We start from the raw sequence: 18,883 nt of genomic DNA on the forward strand, positions 1-18,883 counted from the left end.
CCAGGACTACTCTCTGCAGAATAAAAGTCTTAAAGTGCTTCCCTAGCACAGATACCTGCCCCTGTTGCCTTCTCTGCAATGCTGTTTGCTCTGTGCAATGCGGTCGCTCTCTGGATTTGTGCTGGCACTCATTCTCCAGAGACAGTTGTTTCCCTGTGTTCCTGTCCTAACAGACTCACTGTCCCCTCTCCTCTCTCAACTTCCTTGGCTGCCTCAGTCAGAGCTGAAATCAAAGAAAACCCTGCTGAAATGAGGGGAAGTTGTAGTCACGCCGGATAGAAAAAAAGATGGTATGGGTCTAAATTACAAAACCTACACAAAACTGCAATCACTTACTGAGACAGTGTCTCAGTAAGCCCTGGACAGGTCACCTAGCATGGCTGTAGCCTCCCTGTGACAGAAAGCTCTAAGGGATGGGCAGGGCAATCAGCTGTCAGGACACAGGCTCAGCTCATTCTTGAGAACCAGGGACTCAATGAGTGAATGTATTTTCTATCGTGTTCGTGAAAATAGTTTGAAAAGAACAAACACATGCCACATTTTTTCTCAGGCAGGCTATTTCCTGAGTAGGTATTAAAAACACTGTGTTTTGGCTTTCTTCTTTGCTTGTTCTTTTTTTGTTATTAATTATGCAGTATGTTCATGGAGAGCTCTCTACGTGAGAAATTTCCACAAATTACAAATTGGTTTTAGTCTTGACCTTTGGCATTCAGATATTGGCATATCTGTTTATTTTTTCATATTCTTCTCTATGTATACCTTCTAGAATTGATAGGAAATCCCAATAAAAAGAGAGAATACAAAGCCATTAATGCAATACCTGTAGCTTGTCTTAGTCACAGAAAGGTTTTATAAGGCTCAATTAAAATTTATGACAACTAGCTATACTTGTTAAAATTAGCTCAGGTTTGTTGGTAGAGAAATTGAGCTCTGGCACAGTAACTGTATTGTCGCTTCTAATTTAGATCATTTTTTTTTACTCATTAGTCTTACTTTGTGTATACCCTTTCCTCTTAATGAGAGCAGAAAGAGAACTTGCAGCCTACTGAGTTAGACATCATCATTTTAAGCTTGTTTCGGGCCCTCCCAAGCCACAGATTTTGTTAATATTATAAGCCAATTTAGTGGCAAAGCGCTGTTAATAAATATAGTTCAACAGCATTTTAAAGCAGAAGTAAAAAAGGGCAGCTCTTCATGTATTTGTTCTGAGTGTAACAGCACAGAACGTCTTGGTGCAGCAAGATCATACGCTGGTGCAGCTGGATCATGTGTTGCCCACATTTGCTGATTGTCATGGTGATTTACTGTTGTGACCCAAACTTTCCTGCCTCTGCATACAAATAGCTTACAATAAGTGTAAGCTATTTGTTTAACTGTATGGCCAAAAACATCAGAAATACACTCTAGAGTTATACCTGTACTAGTGAACTTGCCAGCACCATGACAACGTCCTAGACATTAAAAATCATTGGTAGTTCAAAATTGTTAGAATGGTCCTTTACATGGCTTTAGTGTGTTCTCACATAATTCCCAGGAACAGTTTAGGGGTTAACACATGCCTGTGAACATTTGCAATTTGCATTTTGTATGCAGCCACCGTAGCAGGGAAACCAAGAAAATATAATAGTATGTGTCTGTTACACTCTGTGCCAGTGAGCCTTAGCGGCCAGAAAGGAACAGAAGGTATTTGTTGATCCCAAAAATCTGACTGTCAGAAAGATGAACGTTGTACAATGTATGTAGAAATGGCATTTTTCTTTAAATGGGTTTTGTAGTTACAGACAACTCCTTGTTTATGGACATAACAAACATAAACTCACTCCACTGACAGGGAGGGGAGAAGGAAGAAGTGGAGGTCATACAGGCAGCCAGCTGCTGGAGTCTTGGTTAGGAGGGTGGGCTCTGTTAGGTCCATCTATTTGACCATGGGAAGGGCTGACCTGTTACTGCTGTTATGGCTCTCAGTACCTGATTGGGAGTGGATTAGCCTGGATTAAAATAAAGGGTGGCTCTCTGCTTTCCATGGCAAAAACATGAATTTCATTTGGAATGACAACATAAAAACTATTCTAACCATATAATAAAATGTATTTGTAATGCTTGTAGGAGAAGAGGGTTGGAAAAAAAAAAAAAAAGTAGTTACAGAATCACAGAATGGCTGAGGTTGGAAGGGACCTCTGAAGATCACCCAGTCCAAGCACCATGCTGAGCAGGATCACCTACAGCACATTGTGCAGGATTGTATCCAGTCAGGTTTTGAATATCTCCAGAGAAGGAGACTCCACAGCCCCTCTGGGCAGCCTGTGCCAGTGCTCTATCACCCTGACAGTAAAGAAGTGCCCGCTCATATTCAGCCAGAGCCTCCTATGCTTCAGTTTGTGCCTGTTGCCTCTTGTCCTGTCACTGGGAACAACTGAAAAGAGACTGGCTCCATCCTCTTGACACCCTCCCCTCAGATATTTACACACACTGATGAGGTCTCCCTTCTGTCTTCTCTTTTACAGGCTAAGCAGGCCCAGCTCTCTCAGCCTGTCCTCACATGACAGGTGCTCCAGTCCTCTCATCATCTTTGTAGCCCTCCTCTGGAGTTGCTCCAGTAGCTCCATGTCCCTCTTCTACTGGGGAGCCCAGAGCTGGACACAATACTCCAGGTGTGGCCTCACCAGGGCTGAGTAGAGGGGCAGGATCACCTCCCCTGGCCTGTTGGCAACACTCTTCCGAATGCGGCCCCGGATACCGTTGGCCTTCTTGGCCACAAGGGCACATTGCTGGCTCATGGTCACAGCCTGCTGTCCACCAGGGCTCCCAGGTCCTCTCTGCAGAGCTGCTCTCCATCATGTCAGCACCCGTTCTCTTTAACTGTAAGGCTGTTTCTTTATAAACTTGTTCCAGTCTGCTCATTTCTGTATATCAGAGAAAATGTGAGAAAAGTAAGCAGTGTGCTGATTTTTACACTTACTATGTAATAATATTGTTCCTTTACTCCTTAATTTTCTTGTACTTATGGGTGAAACATGGTTCTTGTTTTCCACATTATACGATCTGGGGAGAATCATGATACAGTCTCACAGATGATGCTTATTAATTTCTCAAGTTTTCTGGAAGTGGAATAGTCTTGAATGCTGTCTCTAATTGTGTTTCTGTTCTACTCAGGATTTTTTGTGGCCTCTGTCTTGACAATTGAGATTATAGATTTCATTGGATTAGTGCAATTCAATTAATTTAAAGTAATTAAAATACTATTATTAACCAAAATGTTTCAGCATGAACAGTTTTATCAGGATCAGAGGCAACTTGCCCAAATATTAATTATGTTTCAAATCTTTTGTGCTTTGTATGACTCTTCAGCTTCTAGAAATGCTCCTCAGGTTGAATACCTAATGGAAAACTGGGTGTAATTTTAAACACTGGCATATCAGAAGCTCCCACAGAAGTAATGGAAGTAGGGAGGAAGAAAAAAGGAATGCACTGATTCTTTCCCATATTGACACAAATACAAATAGCAGGAAAAAAGCTTCTTGTTAATCTAATTCTCATCAAAACTACCTACAGTTCAACTAGTACCTGAAAATAAGGCTTCTGTAAAAAACAATTGTCATAAAGTGCTGTCAGTCACATTTCAGAGCTTTTATTTTTCTAGATAGAATTGTTTCCATTTAAGTTCCAAAAAGGCAAGGAAGAATTTTCTTCAATAAACCTGGTTCCTCACAATAAACCATTTGTGTGACTTTCCCAGTCACTAAAGAATCAATATATAGGATATTCAGTTACAAGTGAACTTCCCTAAATGATTAGTTCCCTGAATTGAGTAAGAAGAGAGTTATCTGAGTCACCACAGATATCCTTTCTCAGCAGAACAAAAGCGCAATGGCAAATAATTCCTAAACAAGTGGCAGTTCTGCATATCCCCAAGACTTAAGCTGCACAAATTACAATTTTAAACCACAGTTCTCTTTTCTCATCTCCAGGGAGGCAGAAAAGAAATCACAAATAATAAAACCTGATTTCTTCTGTGTTATTTGCACTGAAGACAACCAGAACAAGTCAACACACAGAATTATCTGAGGGAAGTAAAGTTTTGGCCATAGACAGACAGAGTAGGATAAAGGATAGAAATGAGTCAGAGATGACCCTAAGATAGCAAGCAGTGTTTATAATTCTTATAAATTCCTCCCAAGTGACAAGATTTTTGCTGGTCTCGTGGTGATCCTGTGAAACTCCATCCCACTCAGGAATTTCTGTCTGTTTAGTAAAAGTCCTCTCCTCCAAGCAGCTGCCCACCTCTTGAAATGAGCGAGGGGTCTGTGCGGGGCAGGAGAAGCAGAAACGGGGCAGAACTGATGTTTGGGTCAGAAGATAATTGCTCATTTTGGAGCCAGGACAGCAGATGTGACTGCTGACAAGCAAGAGCTCTGGAAGCTTCAGAGGATCATAATTATGCAGTATACTAGATATGGAAGAGCCTTTTAGCTAATATGGCACCTCACCACATGCTAGGGATAGGAAAGGCATGTTTCATGAGATACACAGACACGCTTCTCTTACAAATCTCATTGTTGGATAGAATTACAATTCATGACTTTAAAGATGGAAATGCTGGATTTGAGTAATGAGGAGAAAAGTGACTGTTGATGGTTCTAGAGAAGTTATTAAGGGACAATGTGATCTTTAGTTTAGACCTAGTAAGTCAGCTGGGTATTAGCCTAGAGATAAAATACGAGGTTGGTCAGTTGTGCTACTATATACATGAAAACGATCTGCATAGGTATTAAACCCTTTAATTGTCCACATAACATCAGCCACAGTTTTCATTTGCAAGACCAAACGTTAAATCTGACCAAATATTACCATTAAAAAAGAGTAAAATTAAAGAAACAAACAAACAAAGCAACCGTGTGCTGTAAAGGAGGCTGTAAGATAGCTGAATCATAGTTGTATAGTTTTTGTCCATTTTACACTGAATATGAAGCAAGATCTCTACTGTAACCAAATAAGCAATCAGAAAAGAAAATACTGAGATGACGTGTTGGGCAAAGAGACAGCAAGAATGCCAGGAGAGGACAGATTTGCAAAATCATAGAATCATAGAGCCGTAGATAACCTGATATCAAGTGTGGTTTTTTTTCCTTTTTTTTTTTTTAATTTTTTTTTAGGTAACTGTGTAAAAAGCTTAAATGACACAAATAGGAATTCTCCATGCATCTTATGATTGTCTGTGTTCTGAACATCTGGCATGTCCTATCTGTTGTTAAAAAAGGGTCTGACCCATAATAGTCGATTTCCAATTGCAGGCAGTGAAAAGGATTGCTCTGTATGGATGGATGTACAGAAGATGTAGTTTCTGCCTAGCAGCAAGTTTTCCTTACTCTCTGCTTCCAAATCTGGGAGTTGAAGTGCAACCACAGAACTCCACTGGTACCATGTAAATTCCCATGGCCCCAGAAAGGAACTAACTGGGAGATGACATCTACCAGTGGAGGCTAAAGCCTACCTCCTTCTTCATGTGGCCTCCAGTACATTTGGACCTGATAGATGAATCAGCATGAGTACTTGCACAGGTTGCCCAGAGATGTAGTGGAATCTCCCTCCTTGGAGATCCTTAGAAGCTGTCTGGATGTGGTCATGGGCAAGCTGCTCTTGGTGGCGCTGCTCGAGCAGGGGGGCTGGAGCAGATGGGCTCCAGAGGTCCCTTCCAACCTCAACCATGCTGTGATTCTGCAAAGTATGGGTGTGTCTGACAGTATCTAAGCAGCACAAAAGGTCAAGAAACACGTTGAGATCTCGAGGATCTCTCAGTGGAGAGAGATCTCAGTGGATTTTCATTAGAGAATAAGAAGTTGCTGCAGACTTTGTTCAGTCGCAGTGAGGAAACTCTGAAAATGATCAAAAATTGGAAGAAGAGGAGCTTTAAACAATGTCTGTAGGTTTTCAACACAAAGGTAATGTAGTTAAAGAGAAGAATGAAAGCAGAGCAGCAATTTGTATTGTGTATGGAGTGATCACAGCACACTTGTGTTGACAGAGGAAGAAACCAGTGAGCAGGAAGAGGTTAGGGGTGAAAAGAGTAGTGAAAGGGACTGGGAAGTTTAAGCGGGAAGAAATAGACTGTTTGGCTAGATGGATGGATTTGGAGAGAGTAAATGGCATTAATTTGCAGTTTTAGTTCTAAAATCAAAAAAAGGGTCTGGAGAAGAGAAGGAAGTAGGATATGGCACACGTTACTGCCTATCTGGATGCTGGCAACATCTAGTGAAGAGAGAAGACAATAAAGAGAAAAGGGACTGCAGAGCGACAGATAGCAGCAAATAGCTGACATCCTCTGCCAAGGTGTTTGGCCAGGAATGTGGCAGGAATGCAAATGCAATGCACCGACCTTTTAATGAGTACAGTTCCTTTGCTATATGTTTTTTTCAATGGATTTCAATAATTTTTCTTTGCTGAAGATATACTTTTCAAAACAGTATTTGATCAATTACTTGCACGCTAGCGTTTTTAAGATTTAGTTAAATTAATTTAATCCGAATATTGTGGCTTCAGCATACTTTGCATCTGGGATAGCTTCCCAGGCAATTAAACTCGAGCAATTAAGCTGGTAAACAAGCGTGTGTTATGCTGTCTAATTCACGCTGTGAGCTTCTGAGGACGAGGCCCATGCCACCGCGGGATGCACAGGATGCTGGAACCAGAGCATGGCTGCAGCCGGGACTCCTCAGCAAAGCTGCTGCATTTCGGCACGGCGCAGCTGCCCCTGAGCCAGGAGACTGGCTGTGCTGGGGTTTGCACAACCGCGGTGCTCTATTTTCCCAGCAGCTGCCATATGGTAATACCTGGGCCACAGCTAATAACCTCTGTCAGCATACCGGAGCAGGAGTACTTGCATAACCACAGTATTGGTTTCAACAGCCAGAGAGGGAATGTGAAAGTGCTCTTAGCTGCTGTTTTAATTCCTGCAGCCTGGCCAGCTTCTGCAGGCAGATGCAAGCCAGCACCAAGGACACTGCCTCAGCCTCCTCGCAGCCAGGCAGGGAGAACCAGGAGAAGGCAAAAGGCAAGGACCTGTGCTAAAGGCAGCAGCCTGAGTTTTGAGCAGCAGAGGGGCCAAGGCTGTGGGTGCATCGCTTGGGCTGGACTCAGCCGTCTGCTTCGGGAAGCGGCCGGAGTTTTGTGGGCTTCAATGGGAGCAGAAGGGAGCTCTTCCTCATTCTCAGCATGGGTCAGCCAGGCTCTTGTCGCAGTCACAGTTGTGTATAGCCTGTGTTTACACAGGGCGACTCCCCGTCTCCCAAGTTTAGTGCAGAGACAAAATTTATTGTCTTTATTCCGGGTGAAGAGCTCTGCTCTTGTGAGAGGAAACAGAGGAAGAATACAGGAAGACGAAGCAGTGGCGGGTCACAAATGCATTAGGAGGCTTCTTAAACGGTTTTATTTGTCAGCAGTTTGGCAGCACCTTTTACTTTTTTGTGATGCTACTGCTTTCCTTTAAAATAAGTGTTTAGTTTAAAATGTCAGCATAATAACTCACGGATTTACCCCCTAATGAGATATTAACCACATCCTGGGCTAATAACCCCCTTCGGTCCTTCTGGTGCTTAGGAAGTTGCAGCGTTGCCCCAGGCGACTTCCCCCAAGCGTCCTCTCGTCCTTGTCTGCGGAGGAGCCCCGCGCATTTCCACTTGTCCACCCATGAGCACTCCTACCTGGGGCTCCCTCCCAGCCCCTCGTTTTGGTGGTAGCGCCTTATTTTGGGCTTGTTTACTGGGTGACCCGCGGCCTGGGCGGTTTTTTTCAGCCTCGGGGAAGCGGGAAGCTGAGGAGGCTGCAGGCCTCGGTGCCGGCAGGTGACCGACACAAGCCTCATCTTGCAACCGAGGCGGGCTCGGCTTCCTTTCGCAACCGTGACTTTATTTCATTTATTATTTTATTATTTTATTTTCACGTTGCCGGTGCCCGCAGCCCACCTTCCCCCCCAACCCCGACCCCCCCGGCCGCCCTCCTCTCCCCTCGCCCGCCCTTCCCAACATGGCGGCGCGGCCGCCCCCTCCTCCCTCAGCGCGGCCGCCGCGAGGGGCCTCCCCCGGGGGGCGAGGGGGCGGCGGCGCTGTCAGCCGGGCGGGGCGGGACCGGGACCCGGCAGCGCCGTGCGGGAGGAGCGGGCGCGGGGCAGGGCCGGGCCGGGCCGGGCTGGGCTGGGCTGGGCTGGGCGGGGAGGCGCGGCCCGGCCCGGCGCCGCGCACACTGACAGGCGCTCGGCCAGCAGACGGCGGCCGCGCCGGGGCGCGGAGACCGCGGGACCGGCCGGGTGCTCGGTGTCGCCTCGGCGCGGGGTGGGGGGGGGGGACGCGGCGCTGGAAAGCCCCGGCCGCCCCCACACCTGTGCCCCGCGGGGGCGGCCAGTGGGTGTCGCCGCCGCCGCCGCCGATCACCTGGGATCCCCGCCCCGTGGCGCCTCCGCCTCCCGAGCTCGCCGCGCCGGGGGAGCCGAGCGCGCTGCGGGCTGGGCGGCAGGGCCGGGGCCCGCGGGCGAGGCCGGGGCTGCGGCGCCGCTGGGGCTCGCCCCCTCCCGGCAGCCGGAGCGAGGCGGGCAGGAGGGCGGCGGCCCTGGAGCGGCGGCAGGATGAACGCCAATGTCACCTACGCCAGTCGCAAGCGGCGGAAACCTGTGCAGAAAATGTAAGCGGCTCTCGGCGGGCTGGGAAGAAGGGGACGGGGGGGGACGGGGAAGCGGCTTCCCTGCCCCGTCCCGCCGGGGCACCGCGGCGGGGGGCTGCCCGCCGGCTGCGCGGCCCTGCCCTCGCCCCTCTTCCCGGGGAGGGAGAGGGAAGGTGGCTGCTGTACCGAGCCGTGCCCGCCCCACGCCGTGTCCTGGGGCCGGTGATCTCGTTTCATTTCGCTCGATTAATAATAATTAAAGAAGCGAGCGTCCCCCGCCACCAGGCAGGCGGAGGCGGCAGCAGGGAGCGCGGCCGCCCCGGCTCGGGAGGCACCTGAGGTGACAGCGCCGGGCGCTCGGCCCCTTCCCGGCGCTGGCCCGGCCTCGCCGCCCCACCGCAGCGGTCACAGCCCGCCTCCGGCACCCCTGCGGGTCTCTTTTAAGGTCGAAAGGGGCCAGAAAAAAGAAGTCTGGCCGCGGTTTTTATTTTTAAACTTCGGGGAGGGACGGCTAGCCACCTGGGCAGTGGCACGTTGTGCACCTGCCGCAGGACCGGGCGCTGCGCTGAGCGGCTGGCCGGCGGTGAGCAGGACACAGGAGATGTTGAACTTGCACTTTCGACTGGAAGTCGAGTACCTATAGGTCGTAAAAAGTAGTAAAGCTGAACTACTGGGCTGCAGCGAAGATAACCGTGATACAAAGCTCAAAAAAATGCCCTCTGTATTTTGGAGGAGCGCTCCTGTGGAAGGTAATTGCCGAAACTCCAAAAGCGTTAAAGAAGAGAAGGACAAATATTTAATGAAATTCTCATGTAAGTGGTATGGTTTTAGACTTAGAGCAGACAACTGTCTCGGGGGAGGGGAATTAACTGGGGTGCTTGCGTCTTTACGGTTGGAGCTGTTAGAGTGAATACGTACACATATCCAGATTCTCGGTCTACAAATTAGACAAGAAGTCTAAACATGGCTTTTTTTAAAGCCCTTGGTGGAAGGTACAGTCATAATGTGAACAGCAGTGTTTGCTTTTTTTCTTTTGATCACTCATTTCCAAACAGAGGTGCTGAATTAGACTTGCTCTATAGATCTGGATTTCAAGAGTGAAATTAGTGTTGCTTTTTCATGAAGAAGTAAAAAGGCATTGGTAGTGTTTGTCAACTATTAGTTGCTGAAGGCAAATAATTCTTACGTTCTGATTGCGAAAGGGTGAGGTGTGCTGCCTTTTTGGTAAGATTGGTTTATGTCTGGCTTACTATTAAATTCTTAGGCTGGATTAGAGGATGTGAAACTCCTTTTTTTTTTTTTTTGTGTGTGTGTTACCACAGTAGCTATGTAAATCATCTCTTTCTGCATAGATACTCTCTTTATATAATTTGGCCGCGCTTGTCTTATTAGTTGAACTTGAAGCTTCTTTTATTCCTAATGGGAATCATATCTCTGTTGAGGAATTTTGCCCTCTAAAACCAAAGGGAGAAGTAAGTGTTTCCTCTTAAAGTAAAGGTATTGATATTAAAGTTGTATGCTCACCTGTCCGTAGAAGAGGAGGCATGACTATTAACCTACCTTGTTTGGGTTACCAGAAATTATTTGTGTGCAAGATGAATTTATCTGGCATGCATCGCTTTTTCTTCTCCTAACAGCTATGCATTTTGGTTCCTTGTGCTGTTAGACCAACCTTACGGATCACTGCTGGTGGGTCAGAGAGCTCTGATTTCTCATGTCACCTATTACAGAACGTACCCTTGGGCCAAAAACCACAGGGAGATGCTGTAAGCTTTTGCAACTGACTGGGGGGAAGGAGGGGAGAATAGTCCCAACGCTGTTTCCTTGCGCTACGGTTTGATGCTGCCGTGATCCAAGTTTCTTTGAACTTGATATTTCGTGTCCCCAGCAGAGCTCAGAGTTGTTCCAAAAAAGTTGCAAAATTAAAGAAGTGATGTATTGCTGGGAGTAGTACCTTTTATAAAGATTGCTTCAGTAGATAGTTCTTTAAATGTTTCATTTGCCATATATATACCTTTAAAAGGATCCTGATAATTGTTAACCTGCAACAATAGGCAGCTAGTTTACAGAACTGGAAGAAGGTATTCACACAGTGCCTTACCGTACATAGGGAAAAAATGAAGAAGAAATATGTCTTGCTCCAGGTGCAGATAACTCATTAAAGTCATGATGATAACTCAAAACCGATTGAGGAAGCTTCTCCTGCAACCACCCTGTCTTTATGTGCCGTGTAAAGGACTGAACCTGGCAGGGAGCTGCCCGACAGTGCCAAGCGTTGAAAAGCGCTTCTCGGATTCAGCAGGGAGCTACAGTACTGCGGCTGGAAAAGAAAAGCAACAATGGCAACTGCTCCTGCACTTCATCTTGTTATCTTGTCATCTGAAGAAAGGGGAAAAAAAAAAAAAGCGCCTAGTAAACAATCTGCATTCCAGTAAAATGTAATGTGCTGCAGAAACCACTCGCTGGGAGCCTCGGAGCCCTCCGCCGGGTTCCTCCCGTCGGAGCCGGGCGGGTCCCCCTGGTGGCCGCAGCCCGTGGCGGTGCTGCGTGCCCGGGGGCTTGGCGAGCAGGGCATGGCCCCTGCTTTTTCCTTCTTCCTTTGCTTATTTTTGAAGGCTTTGTATTCCTTTTCTCAAGCGATTGGTAGCTGAACCGCTGACTTTGCGTGCTAGGAGGATAAAATGCAAAGTTTTATTGAGGTGGGGTTTACTGGAGATATAACGTCTTTCAGATCATGTTAGGATCTATTACTATCGCTCCACCTTGCAGTTCTTCTATTTCGATATTTTTCTGCCTCTATCTAACTGTGATTTGCCCTTTTTTTTTTTTTTTTAGTATTTGGATAGGAATTGTTTTTTGTAACTAAATGAATGTAATAGACAAGGAATGGGGTGGGGGGATCTAAATGTTTCATACTGTGCAGACACAAAAAGTGTAACAGCGTGTTTCTTGAAAGAGCAGACTAAATAAGAAATGATACGCTTTTGTTCTGAGTTAGTTTAAAAGTATTCATGATACTAAATATTCCAGAGAAAAATGTTTGACTGGTTGATCCTTAATTAAGACTACAAATTAAGACAATAATGTCTGAAAGCAGTGCAGAGATACTTTTAATTTAAAAAAAAAAAAAAAACACATGACTGTTTATGTTTTCTTTCAAGACAAACAAACGAGAAGCGCCAGAACAAGCCTTCAAAATGCAACTTCGTCAGTAAAGAAAAATAATCGTTAAAATATTGCTTTGTTTAAAGCAGTATCATACATACAACAGTTTACACCTTTCATCTGAAAGGGAGACATTAAAGCTGTTTGTCATAAGTAGAATAAACTTAGAAATGATAACCCTGCCAGTCTTGGTGTACCTGTATGTTACATGTAGATTGCTACTTGAAAGTGACTGTTTCTAAGGTTTGGTTGGTGTGGGTTTTGTTCTTTGATTTTTTGGTGGTGGTGGTTTCTTTGTTTGTTTTTGTTGTGTTTTATTTATTTATTTTTTTTGGCAATGCGTCTTGCAAAAATATACTTTTTGGAAAGAAAATCTGCCACAAATGAATGTAGTCAAACGTAGATACTATGGCCAGCAGTGAAGAGCATGCTTTTTTTTCTCTTTCTGAATAGGCCTGGCTTGTGATCTGAAACAGTATTGCAGTATGTTAGAACTGAGCAAGAAGCTTTCGCTCCTGGCTGGTGTTCGGCTGTCTCCATCGCTCTGCCAGGGTTGTTCCGACACCAAGACAACCTGAGCAAACTGAGACTGTTTGGTCCTGCAGGACAAACAGTAGAGCATCCGATGAGCAGCACACCGCTGGTTGGAGTGTGGTTTTTCTTTTTTTTTTTTTTTTTGTAAAAACAACCTTATTCCTAAACCTTTGTTGGCTTCATTGCCTGCTGAAGGAACCGTTGGAAAGTGTATCTTGCCCCTTCAGGGTAGGTTAACAACAGCTTTTGATCAAAGAAGTAGTTTGTCTTGTATCTCTTGCTTCCAAAGGAATCATCCCCTGATCATTCATTGATGGTAAATTCGGAGTGGGAAATGAGCGTACATGCATAGGAGTCTTTTTCAGTTTTTAAAGTAAACAGAGAATTTGGGGAGATGTCACCTATGTAGCACATGCTTAGTGGTAACTGATGTGTTTCATATACCTGAGCTGCAGTTAGTTGAATAACATACAGAAGAATGTTATTTCATGAAATCTTAAAGATGAGATGAAAAATACATACAGCTGAAAAGATTAAATCCGTCAGTTAGATGACGTGTATTCTCTTTCATGCCGTTTTTTCTAAGTGATAAAGCCATTCTGATGAACTTCTTAATTAGTTTTTAAACATAATTTTCTGTTTCTTTAATGCTATTCTTGCACATCATTTTATTTCCTGAGTTCATTTCACACTTTGGTCTTGTGAATAAGGTATCATGCTTTTCAGTGCTTATGCATTTGTCTGTTTTAAAGAATTGGTTGTTGAACAAAATAATTCTTTGTTGAACAAAATAAATCTGTGTGTAGTTTTCATTTTCTCAAAGAAAAGAACTGCATGAATTTCCCTTTAAAAATACAACTTAGCATATAAATACTGAGATTTATTTTGGCCTCTTAATAAGAAGACTCAGATACTCATGCACTTTTTAATAACGTAGTGTTATTAATGTCTGTGAGTGCACACGTGGTAAACGTGTAATTAAAAGTTCTGTTTAAGTTGTTTGTAACAGACCTCTGAAAATAGTAGTCAACTAATGTTATGATGGCAAATCTCTTCTAACGTTAAAACTAGAATTAGCTGTCCTTGCTTGTTTTGCAGCTGTTGGGCGATAAGGACTTAGTTCAGTTAAGAGATACTGAGTGCACAAAGACCTCTGGCCTTTGATTGATTACAGAATTCAAACTTCCTGTAAGTAAGGTAAAAGATCAAGAACCAAAAGGTCAGCTTAAAATCTGTTCCCTTCTTTAGTCTTTTTTTCTTTTTTTTTTCCTTTATAAATAAAATATGCATGGATTTAATCTTGATGTAGCATTCCATTTTCCTTGAAGATAACTTTCTGCAACGCTGCTAGGGCTGCCCTTAGCATCAAGGGTTTACGTAAGTGAATGGAAAATGGTTCAAGTCACTACTTATTCCCCCTTCGTTTACACCCTAATTTCTTTTGTCACTGAAGATAGTTGTTCTGTCTATATCATGGATTTTAGTTGGGTCATAGAGAATAAATGTAGGGAAAATCAGTGGTTCCTTTGGAAGGAGAGGAGATGGTAAGATTTATATTGCAAATACTGCTAACCTGGTATTCAGAAATGAATACTATGTTTACGAAATCCTTATGCTTTGGACTACTTAGAAGTAAGAAAGAAAAATTACTTGAAAGTAAAGCAAAAACAATTAGATCCAACGAGCAATTTGACAAGGTGACTGCACAGTTGCATATAGTTTCAACATAACTTGCTAAACTGCTTATAGAAGTTTTAAGCAAGGCAGGAGGACAGCTGTGAAAATAGGAAGGTAGCATTTAGTGCTTTTATTTTTTTTTGGAAAAGATGGCATATGGTGAACTGTTTTCATGGGGACCTTTGCTTTTTACAAGCACATTTGATTTGATAGTAGTGAGCTCTTCACCGGTTGTTATGCAGCTGTTACCTGCTAAAGGTTTGGTATTTATTATTCTGTGCTTTTATTTATGGCTGTTTAATACACAAAAATATTTATGAAGCAACTTTGAATGTTGCTGGTGATGTTTGGTGTTATTGAACCTTATTTTGTTAGGGTTATATTTAAGTTGTGTTAATCTTGTTCAAGTGAATATCCTGCCAGAATAAGAGAATGCGTAGAAAGCTTTACTAAATTATTTTAAGATAGTATTTTATTTTAAGAAGAATAATTTTCATTTACCCTCTTGATTCATCTCTTTTTCCCACTTTTCCAATGTTTGTAGTATAGAGTTGTGCTAGAACTGTGTCCTAGGCAGTGCTTAGTCTGTTGCAAGGTTAACTTAAGGAGTAAGTTGTTGCTGCTAATGTATTTTATCCGTTCACTAACATTTTATATTATGGCACCTTCAAGTTACCAGGCTCTACATAAAAAGCATGCCCCTCTTTAATGTACAGAAGGGCAGCTGCAGAGCCAGTGGCCATGGAGCCAGGTGTAAGCGCAAGTTTTTGACAAGTTTCAAAAATAAACAATGCCTGTAAAAAGAATGGTTTGAATTTAAACCAACAAGTGTAATTGAAACAAAAAAGGAGGGGGAGAAAGAAGAACAACGAGCTAAGAAAATGAATGTCCACTCTATCACTACCTTTTTGACTGGAAGCACAAGATGAGATTGTTTTTCAGTATGGGTCACTTTGAGCAGTGGCAAAAATGACTGTTGGAGCTTTTGCAGTTTCTCATCTTAAAAATGATTTAGAGACAAAACTTGGAAGCAGACTAAACAAAATACTGAAGAACTTAACTGCTGAAGTCTTTATGTTCATTATTTTCACAAACGATACACCTTGCAGAGCCAACATCCCTATGAAAGCAGCCAAATTGTAAGAAATCAGTAATGGCTGCAGCTCTCAAATACAACTGCGATGTGGGAAAAGTGAGAATTAATCACTTTTTAGTTAGGAAACTGTGATACATGTTCTAAAATGTATTATGGCTCGCACAGATAAGTTAATTGGTTTTAGTGTTGACTTGGAATGGCTAAATATAATTCAAGTGAGTAGGGGGTTGTAAATCTGTTTTTAGACTACTGCATGTATGAAAAGGTATGAGTATTCATATTCAGGTATCTGGAGTTGCAGCTCAGGGCAAATATGAATAGAAAACAGCAGGTTTACAGAAAGTTTATTATCTACTTCATAACAGAAAGCTTTTTACATTGTACTATGTGAGCTACAAAGGCATGCCTTTGTCATGCCATACTCAAGTGGAATGCCATCAGCTAAGAGCTGATTTACAGGAGAAGTTCAATAGTGTGAGCGAGGGAGATTTTACTTGCTGACTGAGCTGTATCTCTTTTCTTGTGCAGTTTTGAATGCCTTGTTTTCTAGCAAGTTCCTAAGCCTTTTGTTGTGTTCACTTGACAATAACCTGTTCCAAACATTGATGAAGAATGAAGGACACCTGTGGAAAAACTGTAATTTGAGTTAAAAGTAGGCTATCAAATAATTTGTGCACAAATATTAATAAATATTAACTGAATTATTCTTAATACAAGTGTTTGGAAGAACTGAAGTGACATTTAAGTGAAACCATAGGAGGGTTTTAATAAATGCTAAATCTCTTAAGGTTTCAAATGTTCATTACGTCGTCAGATAGCCATCGCAGCTCTTACTGCTTCATTTAATAGTGGGTGTATTGGGGGGGAGTTAAATGATCTTAGATTAATTCTATTTTTTTTCCGTGGGAAACAGAAGTCACTTGGGAAAAACATTTTGCATGTTACAGTTTAAAAGGCTATTTGTAATGTTAGGTTTGGCAAATACTTACCTTCATTTTGGGAAGGAACTTTTGTTTATATTTTGTTTGTTTCTTTGCCACAGAGTAAAGCCATCCCCAGCTGAAGGAGTCAAGTCCAATCCATCCAAGAGACACAGGGATCGTCTGAATGCGGAGCTGGATCGCTTGGCTAGCCTTCTGCCTTTCCCTCAAGATGTTATCGCCAAATTGGATAAGTTGTCTGTGCTTAGGCTTAGCGTCAGTTACCTGAGAGCCAAAAGTTTTTTTGACGGTAAGGATTGGGAATTTATTTGTTTTTGGCCTGCTTGTAAAATTCTGTTCATACTGTAGACTGATTTCAGCTGTTTAAGTACTTAAACTTGTTAAATTTATCTGTATTTTAATGGAACATCCAGTTGCATGGATATGTACAATGTAACTGTATAAAGTAAGCTTTCCAGTTTCTTGAAAACCAAATGTAACTACTTATATTTCACTTAAATCACCAGTCTTTCAAAGCTTTGCATTTGGAAATAATATCACCCTTTATGAGTCTTCCAGTCCTTTTTCTTAGACTTTCAAAGAGGAGAAGAGATGAGATTTATTTTTTCCTCCTCTGAAAATAGCCTTCCTAAAGCCATTACAGTTCAATACATGTCATATGAGTTCCCATCAGCTGTATGTTTTGCTTAATGATGCATGGAAAAGACTTCATATAGGGTTTAAGACTTTAAATAGGTTAGGACTTCATATAGGTTAAAAGACTTACATAGGGTAACTGTTAGTACTCCTTCCTATAGTTTATCATGAAGGTGACTTCTAAAGAAATAGAGGCAACGTCTTTCCTGTCTTCAAGCCCTGATTAAAGCAGCGTATGAGGCATTAAGATGACAGCTGAGGTTTTCCAATTGTGTGGGCAGGTATTCGCTGACCCCAGCCTGGGAGAAGGTAACACAGCAGTGCTCAGAGTAGTAATTAGGCCAGCAGCACGTGTCCTCCCGTACTGTGTCAGGGTAGCAAAGGAGTTTGACCCCTCTCCTTCGTTACCTGAGTTGTTCTGTAGGGTGAAATGTGGTGGTTGTCTGCATGCCAGTTTCTTCAAAGGCAGAAATAGTCTGGTCCTTTACATTGCTGGAATAAAGCAAAGAGCTGGTATTTAAATAAAATTGTACTTTTTTTTTTATCAATCAGAAGTTTTATGACACTATACCGAAGAGATAGAATTGCATTCCTCAGCATCTGCAGCTGATCAGTCTCTTTTTTTTTTTTTTTGACAGAGTTGTTTGGACACAAAAATAGCCTCTGTCCTTACCAGCTAAAAATTTAGTGTTTCAGTTCATATGGACTGATCTCGATTTCTCATGCAGTGGAAGTGCTTGATTTTTGTTTTATTTTGTTCTGACAACTTGCACTTGAAGGTTTTGCAATAAAGGGGTTAGTGCTATTATTTCTGTATAGGAAAAAAAAATCATGGCTTCACCCAGTTTTGTGATGTAAAAGAGGATGGAAAAGCCTATAATCACTCTACACCAAAATTTACATCAGTTGCTTGTTTCTAATTTGAACACGAAGGTAGCTTTCAGCCATTCAGCAGCAAGGAAGTTGTATATCCATCTCAAGATGCAATTTAAATACTGTTGAAGCACACTTAAACTGTGTTGCAACTCAGTAACAACGTACTGTTCCAATGGTATCCACATCATACAGATACATGCAGCTACTATGGCTATAATACTGGACCAGAGCTGTGGAATACCGGTTATTGTGTCATAATGAATTAAGTAGCAGAGTTTTAATTTGCCTGAAAGGAACTGTAAAGTATTTTTCAAACAATGAGTGAGTGTATATACTGGGTACATTACAACAGAATATTTTTCCTTTAATTTCTATAAAATAAAATAGCCTGGTGTATGTGAAAAGATACATTGTTCAAAAAGTCAAAATAACATCATATTATTTAAGATAAAGCAAGTGTAACATTTACCTTCATAGAAGCTATCTGGTCTTTTTTTTCCTGGAAAGAGGCTTCTTGCTATTTCTTTAGAGGTAGGACTACAAATCAGGTTAGTAATCAATATCAATCTGAAGGTGTTTAAGAGCAAACGTAGGTGATTAAAGATAAACAAGATAACGCAATCTAAGACTATGGTAGATCCAGTATTGCAAAGAGGAAAATTATTTTTGCTATTTTAATGTACTTAAATAGCATGAAATGTATTTCAGTTGAAACTGACCCTCCAAAGGAGAAATAAGTGCTTTAAAGTACCTAGTAAGCGAATAAATACCAACAGCAACAGAAATAAAGAACCCCACCACCCTAGGTTAGTTGGTTTCATGATCTGCCCATACAGTGCTTCTCACGGAACTGATTTTTGAAGGAATGTTTTCTGTAGTTAAATAATGAGGAAAGCCCTGTAGAACTAATCTGATAAACGCAAGAGTGATCATCGATTGTCACCTTGAGTGCCTGGCCTGAGCCAGCAGGTCCATGTTATTAACACAGCATGCTGAAGTAAAGGGAAACGCTAAATGAATAACAGGATGCAAATGGGGGGTGTGTAAATTCCTGCGGAAAGTAAAATATAAACGCGTAATCATATGATCTTGCTTGAAAGGAAACCCAAGTTTTTGCTGTAACAATAGATATTTTTTCAAAGAAAACACTTGCATTTTTCCAAGTTTAAATAATCCAGAGTGGATGTCTGTTTTCTGAAGGCGGAAGTCTGGGAGGGGCGGGGAAGAACTGTTTTATGAAAGACATCTCAAGAAGTTGTGTCCATTTAAATAAATGTTCCTCACTTAGATGTCTAGTTGCTACTTTAAA

General features: G+C 42.5%; 1 protein-coding gene across 1 annotated transcript in view; it reads left to right on the top strand.

Annotated features, from left to right (window-relative positions):
• Positions 1 to 8,208: 8,208 nt before the first annotated feature.
• AHR (aryl hydrocarbon receptor) overlaps positions 8,209 to 18,883 on the top strand; it is a 63,814-nt gene continuing 53,139 nt past the window's right edge. The window contains exons 1-2 of the mRNA XM_080581493.1: positions 8,209 to 8,670; positions 16,164 to 16,351. Coding sequence (XP_080437619.1) covers positions 8,615 to 8,670; positions 16,164 to 16,351 — 244 coding nt within the window. The 5' untranslated portion in view covers positions 8,209 to 8,614. The remainder of the gene's footprint in view (positions 8,671 to 16,163; positions 16,352 to 18,883) is intronic.

The sequence above is a fragment of the Anser brachyrhynchus genome, assembly GCF_964034855.1.
Source record: "Anser brachyrhynchus genome assembly, chromosome: 2".
In the NCBI taxonomy this organism is placed as follows: Eukaryota; Metazoa; Chordata; class Aves; order Anseriformes; family Anatidae; genus Anser; species Anser brachyrhynchus.